This window comes from Lipotes vexillifer, unplaced genomic scaffold (assembly GCF_000442215.2).
Source record: "Lipotes vexillifer unplaced genomic scaffold, Lipotes_vexillifer_v1.1 scaffold240, whole genome shotgun sequence".
Taxonomy (NCBI): domain Eukaryota; kingdom Metazoa; phylum Chordata; class Mammalia; order Artiodactyla; family Lipotidae; genus Lipotes; species Lipotes vexillifer.
This window is the reverse complement of record NW_006797481.1, coordinates 8,806,955-8,818,803: the sequence shown is the minus strand read 5'-3', so window position 1 is coordinate 8,818,803 and position 11,849 is coordinate 8,806,955. Positions and strand designations below refer to the sequence as shown.

The following is an 11,849-nucleotide window of genomic DNA, read 5'->3' as shown; positions in this document are numbered from 1 at the left end:
TCTTTCCCTGCACACAACCAGTGTAAAGGCTGGTATTCATGGAGTACGTACAGAGGAGTGGATTCAAGAATGGTGTGTCATGTCCAAAGGTGATTTCTTCTCTTGCTCTCTCTCTGCCAAAGACAGAGGCCTAAGTGTCTAAACCTGAAGGTTTTGGGGAGTAAGATACCTATAACCCTTCCTAGAATGAGATCAGGAAAGAACTTATTCTTTAACAACCCAGAATCAACGCTTCTGAAAACAGCCTTCTCTAAGGCTTACCCCTAGGGTGTTAGGACAGTCTAAGACCCAGTGCACACTCTCAGATTGCTTCCAGATAATTCTCTAATCGGGGGCCTTGAGCCCAGTCCAAGGCCTTTGCTTTGTATCAGGGAGTCAGTTAACAAATATTTACTGAGCATTTATTAAAGATTTCAGGTCACGAATTGACAAGGTTGGAGCTGTCTTTTAAGGAGATTGATCTGTCAATAATTTGCCTGGTTGACTGACATCAAGCTGAACACAGCTGAGGCTATTCTAGCAGTTAACTTAGTATGTTGTGAGGCATGAATAAGATGGTGACAGGGGAAACAGAGAACAATGTAATGGTAGAATAAATCAGGTTAATAAGCAAATATAGTGTGGTAGCTGTAAAACCAGACAATCGTGGGTCACATTCAAGCACCTGCACTTACCCCAGCAAGTGACTTAATCTTCCCAGGTTTCAGTTTTCTTATCTGTAAAATGAGAATAATAAAATCCACTTAGATAGATCGATAGATGATAGAAAAATAGGTAGGTAGATAGATAGATAGATAGATAGGCAGGCAGACAGGTATACACACACACACACACACACACACACACACACACACACACACACACACACACACACACACACACACACACACACACACACACACACACACACACACACACACACACACACACACACTCTTCCCGAAGGTAGCTCTATATATTTGACTGTTATCTGTTCACCAAAACCCATTTTCTCTTCTCCCTGGGCAGACAGCTGAAGTTAAATGTTGCCACATGACTGAGTTCTAGTCAATGAACTGTAGGTAGAAATGATGTGTACTCTTTCCAGGCCTGGCCTTTTCAGATTCCCCATTGGACATGCTCCATACTCTTTCTCCATCTGTTGGCTCAATACAGAGACATCTGAGGACTCAGAGAACAGAGCTATGAGACACAAGAAGGCCAGTTCTGTGGATAATCATGGGAGGATTACCAACCAAATGGGAATAACTGCTGGAAACTTCACATGAGTGAGAGATGAATTTCTATCGTATTAAACCACTAAGATTTGGGGCTTTATATCTATCTTTCTATTCTTGTACAGAACCTGACATCATAATCCTTTAACACATGAGCATTATGACTTTATTTTGTTGTTTTAATACAAAGACCTACAAGTTCTCATTTTAAGAAGACAAGACAAACACAGCAGCACACACTAGAAGCCATATACATGATGCAGAGAACAGAAGTTCAAAAAGTTCAAAGTCCCCAGGAGTTAGGAAATCTGAGACAGCCTCACGTAGCAGGTAGCGTTCAGTTTGTCTTTGAAGACTGGGTATGAATTGTCTGGATAATGGAGACTGCATTCATTCACCAACGTTTTTTAAAAATCAACAAAAAATTCCCCATAATCCAGTATCTACCCCCATAGTCTGTAAACACTTCAGCTCTTACCCAATATTTCTCTATTGCTCATGTCTGCTGCCAATGATGTCCAATGTGGTCTGGCCCTGGTTACCATGTCAGCCACCTGCAACCTTCTGAAATCACCTAACTTCCACTTTCCATCCCCAAAGCTCTGACCCAAGAAAGGAAGGACATGCAGCTTCAGAATTTTTGATACCCTTCCCCCTGGGTCCATCAGAGCCCTGAGTTTGTGGCTTTAAGAAAACCACTTGTTAATGAAACTATAAGTATCTGTGTACCTTGCTCCAGCCTTTTGCTTTGCTCCCTGCAGCTATTGATCAATAAATCCATTTTCATTACCATTTCCCTCTGGCTGTACAAGCAAAAAGCTTCATTTCAGAAATCAAAAGACTGATCAATCTAACAGAAGGGTTTTGTTTTAATGAAAAGATCAATCAATCCAATGAAAGGGTTTTCTTTTTTAATCATTACCATACACAGAAAGTTTGCAACATAAACTTATTGCTCTAATTTCCCTCTACAAATAATGAATTATAGATGATATGATGGGAATTCTACCATGATTTACAAGTTGCTTTCATCAAAACTATTGCCTTTTAGTGTTTTCCGTTTTTTTATTGGCCGCACTGTCCAGCTTGCAAGATTTTTGTCCCCCAGCTGGGAATCGAACCCATGCCCTCTGCAATGGAAGTGCAGAGTCCTAACCACCAGACCACCAGGGAACTCCCCTGCCCTTTAGTCTTTAAAACTAGTTGGAGTGCCTATTTTATATGAATAGTAGAAACTACCTTTGTAATTTCCCAAGTTACTTCAACTTTCCCCAAATGTTTAACACAGACATTTTAATTCTCTAGGTTCAGAAATGCACAATGTATTCACTGAGATGTGAATTAGACTTAAAAGTGTCACACGTCATTCTGCCGGTTTATTAAACAAATGGGACCCACATGTGCAGTGTCAGAGAAAACAGAAAAAAATGGGACTACTCAGCATTTAGTACACGAGATCATTTAAAACTCATTTAAGCACACTGTCAAGCATGCATTTTGCAGGAGGGTGCTAATGGAGCTGCAAGGTTTTGAAACACTTCCTCCCCCATCTCAGGATGCCGTTTGTTCTTAGAGGAAAGGGGAAACATTGGCAGGCACATGCACTACTGTTATACAGAAACCCCTCTGATGCAGTATGGAAATGGCCTTCTCTTCGGAAACACTTAAACAATGGTGCCTGCAGGTGCTGCTGTAATCAGAACAGGTACTGAGAACTAGTATCGACTGTAAAGAGCTGGCTGAAGGAAAATCAGAGACACACATTTTCAAGGCTTCACGAGGAGTCTGATCAGGTCTCTATATGCTTACTAGCCATAATCTAATTGACTTCGCATAGAAATCCAGAATAATACCCTTCAGCAGAGGCTAGTGTTTGAGGGCAGTTGCTTTGCAGTTTGAAAAGTCCTTTGGCTTCTTCCAAAGGACAACTTTGTGTCACTCTTTCATTCAGTAAATGCTTCCTAAATCAACTATGTGCTAGGTACTGTGCTGGGAGCTAGGAATTTAATGCCAAGCAAACACCCACTTGTAACCCTTGCCTGGATGGAGCTTTCATTCTAGTAAAGGAGGTTTCATTCAAAAAAGTGAAGTCACACTATGATAAATGCTATGTAGGAGAAGTGCATCAGCTCTGAGGGTATAATTCTGTCCTAGAAGCAATGCAGTTGTTTATACCACAGATAACAAATGGGTTTCAACTCATATGCTAATTCCAATTGATTATTAGTGTCTCTTTGACGTATGGTGTTGAGAATGCTTCTGAGGTCTTGTCTGGCATGCATGCAGAAGGCGGAAGTGGTAGTACTTGTGCCATGTGTCTGATGTACCTGGTATCCATACAGAGCATTTAGGCATTTGAGAACAAAGTGACGTGTGGTTACGGTTGCACAGTCGTCTAGCAATAGTGCACGAGATCATCATACAGGTTCCTTTCTTCTGCTACTTCTTCCTTCTACCCATCTCTGGCTATCTGAGAACTGGACTGGGCCAGTATCTCTACACTAAACCATCACAGACATAAAGGAAAATGAAACTCACTCCACCTCTGTCATAATTACAAACGAATCAGGCTTGGTTAGACTTTGGCTGGGAATGAGGACGAAGCTCACTGGGTGAGAGAATGGCTCCCCTTGAAGTTCCTGGGAAGGAAAATCAGTCCACCGAAACAGACATGGGTCCTAGAGAGCAAATCTGTGAATTAGTTTTAGTTTCTACAGATCCATGGGACAATTACTCTAATCTGAATTATAAATCTATAACCAAAGTGACACTAATTTGCCAAACAGGGAAAGAAAACCCAGAATGGCATTATCCGCCAAGGATGGAAATGCTCATAATACGAAAGGCCAAGCAAGAGGAAATGTGCTTCGAGTCAAACAGGAAAACTTGCTTGGGTGTCTGGGAAAAGAGCTATAAAATAAAAAGTATGTGATGATTGGTGAATGTATCATCTCCATCTCATATCAGAGCCTCCTTAAGTGCCATACCCCCTTCCTAGAATATTCTGTCCCTACACACACACACACACACAAGCATGCATATACACGTGCACACATCCCTTCAGCACCCAGCCCAGCTCCTCACCCTTCAGGTCCCTTTTTTTTTTTTTTTTTTTTTTTTTTTGCGGTACGCCGGAGTCTCACTGTTGTGGTCTCTCCCGTTGTGGAGCCCAGGCTCCGGACGCGTAGGCTCAGCGGCCATGGCTCACGGGCCCAGCCGCTCCACGGCATGTGGGATCTTCCTGGACCAGGGCACGAACCCCTGTCCCCTGCACCGGCAGGCGGACTCTCAACCACTGCGCCACCAGGGAAGCCCCCTTCAGGTCCCATCTTAAGTCTCTTCAAAGAGATTTCCTTGACCAGACTGTCTAAATTAGATGCCTCTCCTCTGTCCCATTATTCTTTATTTTTAAAGCCTATTTGTGTTCTGCCTCAATATCCTTACATTTACCCCAAGTAGGAGATGATAGATATAGACAGATAGATAGATAGATAGAGATATGTATATTTTCATATATGTGTATTTGATTACTACCTGGTATCTTACAGACACTCATTACATATTTGGTGAATGAATGGATGAGTAAATGAATGAAAGAATAGGTGGACGATACTCTGGGAAGTTTTAAGAACAGAACAAACGATTCACCTTGAATGTTTTAGACCAGCAGTGAGATACCTAACCTTGATCTGAGTAGGAGCTATTTTTAATTCTTCAGTCCTGTGATTGGAGGAGGAGAGAGGGGTGGGGAGAAGACAGGAAAGGGAGCAGCTGATGGGTCCTACTCTTCAGAGAAAGAGGGCAAGTCTTTATCCCCTGTGCAGAGATTAGCCAGATAAGCCTGGCGAGGCCAGCGTGTATGCCTGGGGCACTCTGGGAACTCGTGGCCTCACGGTCTGCGGAGGGATGGGGGAGGTGGAGCTTCTCGCTCTGAATTTCAAATGCAGGCTCAGAAGAGGGTCTTTTCTCACTTCTCAGTTCTCCTTTCTGAAGTGCATTTTCCATGAGGGGAACATCACTTTCTCTGGAGAGCTGGGAGGAGTAGGCCATTGAAGCCTGCAAGGGAACACCCACTCATCTGCAAACTGGCAAACAGGGTCTCCCATAAAGTAGAAGGCTTGATTCAGGGCTTAAAGGAAACAATGGAGTCCATTTAACAAAGCCAATGTGTGATGAACTCGAAACAGTGTGCTTTAAAAAATAAGTTAATAAAGCAGCCTTTTAAATTTTAATGTATGCTTATTAGCTTTATTTTCAGACTACCATCTGTTACCTCAGGAAGAGTTTACTGGTTTGTCTATCATCATGATTCATCACCTATATGATTCCCGAGCTATGAATGACAACGTTGATCGGAATTCTGCAAATGGCAACCCTTTTGCATCTGGGCCAGCTTTCACAAACCGTGCAAGACCTTCGAATAGAACTGGTACCTTCTATTGCCTGGCAATTCACAAAAGAAAGATGCAAGGAGAGACAAACTCATTTTTCAGATGAGTTTGCCATAAAACCCTATTTATCGGGCTCTTTCAAGATCCTGATATTTTAAAAATCTTCCCATCAGTTTTGTTTGTGTTTTACGGAGATGTAGCCACGGGCCTCAGTGGGAGACGTCGCTTTTGGGTCGTCTCCCAGCGACACCCCTCCTACCCCACCATCTCAGGAAGGGAGAGGAGTGGTGAAAAGCAGAAAGGGGATGGGGTGGGGCAGTGAAATGGTGGGTAATTACCAAGGAAAACATAGGAGCCTCCTACCTTTTATCAGAGCAAGTATCAAATACTGTTTGGCCCAAGTACATTTTGTCCCATTCTGTTTCTTATGCAAATTACACATCTAGAGACTAGCCTGCCACAAAAGTTGACTCCGCTTCCCCAACTTTATTCAACTTGCCTTTGAAAGGAGTATCATGTACCTGATTGTTAGCTGGGTAACAATCAGAGAAATTGTAGGCAAGATCTTATCATTATGGGGCTTCTTTAGAAATCAAAAGCACCTGCTCTTTGTGAAGATGGGCTGCTAAAGAGAGATATATTCCCATTAGAAAATGCCCCGAGTTCAAACGGGGAACATGATTAACATGTCCTCCCAGCCTGAGGGTACCAACCTTAGACCAATGAACTAGGGAACCTTTATTGAGCACTTACTGTGTGCCAGGTCCTTGCAACAGCCATAGGAGATGGGAAGCTTGATTATACAGATTTGGAAACTGAAGGCTTGGAAAGGTCAGGTGACTTGCCAAGATCCCACAATTGGAAATGTGACAGAGCCACAACCTCTAATTCCAGAACGTATGCTTTTAATCACCTATGATGTAATTCAGCACTGACGACATTAATGTATACTATCTAGTGACAACCCCCTCCTAATAGGCTGCCCTCTTTGGATTTTCCAAGCAGAACTGAGCATAAAACAAAAGACTTCCCTGAGGTCCTGCTCCTATAGAAGAAAATAAGCTACTCTATGCAAACCAATTTACACTTCATTTAATACTCCTAGTAACATTATATCATAGATATGATCATATCCTTTCAGGAAAGGAGGAAATTAAGGCTCACAGAAGCTACGTAACTTGCCCAAGTGTACACAGCTAGTAAGGGATAGAGGTGGGCTTTTGATTCCCAGGCCAACTTCAGTATCTATCTGCCCGGCACCTTGTAGGCATCCATCAGACATTTCCACTGGGAGAGAGGGAAGGCCTTTAGCTCCCCCTGCAACCCTTTTCATGAGTGAACTCTGCCCTTCCAGGTCAGAGTCAAGATGATCCTATTGACCCCCCTGGGCCAAGGTTGGCTGAAAAGAAGGACGTATTTGAAGATGGGTGAAAAGAATCTTCTTGAAATAGAAACAAGTATCCTAACGTACATGGAAGACCAATGCTGAATTATCAGTGATGCATAACATTTGTCAAATCAGAGAGGCCATCCTTATGAAATTAGGCTGTATGAGGCCTCCGTGACTCGGCTTACCTGTTGCTTCCTCTGTCAAGCATGTCGACTCTCCCATTTCCCTCCTCCCCCCAACCTACGTTCCCGGTACAGATTTCTATTTTTCCGTGCATCCCGCACCCACCCACCCAGTTCCTAGTTCTGCTGATTTGCCTGTGTCTTCCCAGGGCCTTGTCCCTGGTATACTGTAGGGACTTAATATATGTTTAAAAAAATGGACGGAGGAAGACGCTCGGAGTTAGTGCTAAGCCCTAGAAAAGAGAACCTCAGAAGTTATGCATGCTTGTGAGATTCAAGCACCATTTTCCGCTCAGGAAGTAATGCCTCTAATGAGTTGTGGAGACCAGTATAAACGTGCTGATATGTCCAGGTCACACTAAACTTGATCCTAGCGTTAAAAAAATTAATGCGTTTCCTCTTCTTCCCCTCTCCAGCCCATTTGGTCTTTATCTATAAAATATATTCATTGCATGTGTGTTATACAATACACATATGTCTCACGTAGCATGAATCTACAATGGGCACTTCGTGGTACTTCTGAGGAAAAGAAAAACAACTCAGGGACACATACATGTTGCCAGAAATTGTTAGTTGTCTCTTCGTGTGATCTGTTTCTTTACCTAGCACTTTACAGTTTACAAGAGCCTTCACATCATTGCTCTCCCACCCCGTGAGGTGAGTTCAGGGCTGTGGCTTCCATTTACAGAGAAGGAAACTGAGTCACAGAAATCTTTTGTGGCTTGCCATATGGCTATTTCCTTAGTTCTTAAATATCATCATTGTAAGGCATGCCATTGATTTAACAATAGGTTTTGAGGATATAAGGAAGCCGTACCATACTGCGTATGCATATTGCTTATAAGACACATCCCAACGTTTCTGAGACATTAAATTATATGCGCTTGGAGAGAGAGACGTGTATCTTAAAACTAAGAAAATGTGGTCAGTAGTGGAACAATGACTTAACATGGCATTCTAACTCTGAGTCACTGTGTACAATTTACCTTCTCAGCTACATTATAAACTCCCACAAAGCAGGGTATTTTTCTACACTTTTTACATGTCTCTCAAAAAGCGTAATGTAGTGGCTTCTGTACAATATGCTCTCAGTTAGTTGATAAAAGAGTCCGTTTCCTCTAAAAACAAAAACTAAAAGGAACCCTTATTTTTCATTCTTAAATTTCTGGGTACTAAAAATTCCTAGGGAATATATTTGGAAACTTCCCAGGAGCAGCATTTTATCTGTTGTTTTCGGTGGGATCTTGTTTGGTGACTAAGAATTGAATCATAAGATTGCCTCTCTGAGAAAGACAAATACCATATGATACCACTTATATGTGGAATCCAAAATATGATACAAATTATTTACAAAACAGAAACAGACGCACAGACAGAAAATAAACCCGTGCTTCCTGAAGGGAAAAGGGGGTATAGGGGGCATAAATTAGGAGTTTGGGATTAACAGATACACACTACTACATATAAAATAGGTAAACAACAAGATCCTACCATCTGGCACAGGGAACTATATTCAATAATAAACCATAATGGAAAACAATATGAAAAAGAATACATATGTGTATATATATATATATATATATATATATATATACACACATAAAACTGAATCATTTTGCTGTACTCCAGAAACTAACACAACATTGTAAATCAACTATACTTCCATAACAAATAAAAATTTTTTTAAAGAAAGATTGCCTTGCTAAGTTCCTTCTCCCAATATCACTGCTCTGGGAGACTAACAAAACTCTAGAAACCTAGGGGGTCTACAATCAAAAGTTGTATTTCCGAATGAAGTTTTGATGAACTTCAAGATGAAATTCTAGAAGTTCGGAGTTTATTATAAGATATTAGAGAAAAAAGTCTTTAACATGTTTGCATGAACACAGCCCATTTTTTTGGTTTAGTATCCAGTGTACCACTGCTGAACTTAAATCTTCCTAAATTCAGTTTAGATAGCCTGCATACAAAAATAAGAAAGCAAGAAATAAACCAAAGGAAGCAAGATGTAAAAAAAGAAAACTGTCACCTGTAACCATGCAGAAATTGGTTTGTCTCCAATCAGAGTTATTTTTGTATGAGGAGGAAAAAATTCAACTTTTTATTCCACGCCGGTTTAAAAAGCAGTTTAAAAAAAAAAGGTTCTCCAACTCTGTGAAGTAAAAGAAATTAGCCTCAAGTGGCCGTAACTGAGCTTCCCATCGGATTATTGTGCAAGGTTGCCTTTTATTTCCCCCCCAACAGTGGATAATGCATGTTCATTGTGGTTTATCTGGAGCCGGTTTCTTTTACACCCTCGGCTTATATAAAGTCGAGCTAGGACTGGGGAACAGAGATTTGGGGAGCATCTGAGAGGCAGCCTCCAGTCGGAGAGAATGAAACAGTTGGGAACTTGAGCAGCTGGGTGTGAAATTGACACTGTCTGTGGTATGAGCCCCATGTTTGCCTCCCAACGCAGACGAAGAGCCGTTAGAAACGAGACGCGTGATCCATCTCCTCTGTATGTGCTGCTTTGCTCTCACCCTTGATTTTAATTTCTCGCTCGTGTTTCTGACCTAGAATGATCGAGGCTCAGGCCCTGTCAGGACCGTGAACGTTTGGCCAGCTTGATTTGGCCACCGGGCAAAAGCAATGGTGATGAGGGCCTTCGTCCTGTTGGCTGTCTTTGCAGAAGCCTCTGCGAGATCTTGCACTCCAAATAAAGCAGGTATGCTCTGGTGCCAGCCCATTTTCCTGGAAAGGAACTTTTCCTGGCACTTCCCTTCGCAGAGTTCATAGCCCTGTGCTTCTATTGTTAGGAAAATGCAATACTGCAGCCATGCAGAAGCACTTAAGCACCCCAACGCCCGTCCGGTTTTTCCCACAGAAAGTACAAATCTATTGGGTAAAGTTACACTTCTTAAAAATTAGAGGCTGCTAAATAGATGAACAAATAGAGATAAAATCTTCACTTTTTCTTCCCATTTTCTATTTGACTACTGCTTTTCTGTCCTGTGCCATAAATTACTGTTTCATAGCATTGTGCATAAATGGACACTTTCAATTTTATAGGCTCATTTCATGGGATTTTCATATATATATGAAACCAGATTGAATGGATTGGAAATATATATTGGAAATATAAATATATATATGAAAATATATTTAATCTGGTTTCAAAAATACATTCCTTAAAATAGGTTAAAGCTTAAAAGTGGACCAATTTTGAATACATATTAAGAATAATGCAGATATTACACAGAGGTTTCAAAAACTGTAAAAGTGGAACTTCAGTGACTGAAGTTGGGGGAAAACTTTCGTCACAGCTCATGAAGAATAGTGGGGAAAGTATTTTTAACTAACTGCTTTGCATGCTCAGCTGTAACAGGAGCCCACCATATGTAGATATTACCAGATCTGATTTCAGAGCAAGTCTCTCTTCTTTCCAGATGTCATTCTTGTGTTTTGTTATCCGAAAACAATCATCGCCAAAATCCCAGAGTGTCCCTATGGATGGGAAGTGCACCAGCTGGCGCTCGGTGGGCTGTGCTACAATGGGGTCCACGAAGGAGGTTACTACCAATTTGTAATCCCAGATTTGTCACCTAAAAACAAGTCCTATTGTGGAACCCAGTCCGAGGTAAGACCAGGCCACACGTGGAGGAGTTGCTAAGAGGAGGCAACTGGGCCCAAGAATGAGACATCTTCTGTCCACCCTTAAAAAGATTCAGAATTCACCACTTTCTTTTTAAGAGTCAGTCCCAACTCCCAAATTTCCTGAGATATTAGTGTTATTTAAATTCTTTTCTTCTGTCTAGTTTAGGCGACTCTTTGGATTTAAATTTTATTCTCCTAATTCACTGCCTGAGCAGCTAAGCCACCTTCCGTGAGTAGAACAAAGTACATTTCCCACCTCCACCTCACTTGGAGCTCCGAGCACATGTTCACGGCTGCCGTCCTTCCTGAGTTGGATGGGTGAGCCATTCTCTGCCTGAGACTGGGAAGTGGTGACAAAGGGGTGCATGTGGAAGGCATCTTGGGGACTTCCCTGGTGGTCCAGCGGTTAAGTCTCTGTGCTTCCACTGCAGGGGGCACGGGTTCAATCCCTGGTTGGGGAACTGAGATCCCACATGCCACGCGGCGTGGCCAAAAAATAAAAAGATAATGGAAGGCATCTTAAAGGAGTGACCAAAGTATAGCACAACCCATAATTGGGTCTTGTGAAGTACCCAGGACAGGTAATCAGAATTAAAAGGAACCACAGACATCCTCTTGCCAAGTATCCTTATGGGATGGAGGAGAAATCTGAGACCTCCCAGCAAAGTCACTAGTTCAGGGCCAGAGAACCAGTAGTGATATAGTCGTGAAGGGAGCCTAGGTCTTCTGACGCTCTGGCTTACGTCTAGAACTCGTACGGCCTTGACTGAAGGAGATGGTACATCTATCCGGTCTCAGTTCCTGGGGCTATACCTCCTCTTCCTAAAGGTCCCACAGGGATTCAGGGATTTAGGGAGGAGAGACATGGGCATGATTAACAAAAACATTATGTCTTTGAATATCTTGGTAAAATGAACTAGAAATCATATGTGCAGTCTTAGGCAGATCACTTCTCAAGTGAATGTTCAAGATCCCTTTTAACTCTAATATTTGGTGATTTTAAAGTCCAACAAGTCAGAGAACTCAGAAATAG

General features: G+C 42.0%; 1 protein-coding gene and 1 non-coding gene across 2 annotated transcripts in view; one reads left to right on the top strand and one right to left on the bottom strand.

Annotated features, from left to right (window-relative positions):
• Nucleotides 1-2,317: 2,317 nt before the first annotated feature.
• On the bottom strand, nucleotides 2,318-2,390 carry TRNAG-UCC (transfer RNA glycine (anticodon UCC)). The gene has a single exon. It is a non-coding gene; the product is annotated as a tRNA-Gly (tRNA).
• Nucleotides 2,391-9,747: 7,357 nt separating this feature from the next.
• Nucleotides 9,748-11,849, top strand: part of TECTB (tectorin beta) — a 14,859-nt gene continuing 12,757 nt past the window's right edge. Inside the window, exons 1-2 of the mRNA XM_007469628.1 lie at nucleotides 9,748-9,887; nucleotides 10,609-10,799. Of these exons, the coding sequence (XP_007469690.1) occupies nucleotides 9,812-9,887; nucleotides 10,609-10,799 (267 nt within the window). The 5' untranslated portion in view covers nucleotides 9,748-9,811. The remainder of the gene's footprint in view (nucleotides 9,888-10,608; nucleotides 10,800-11,849) is intronic.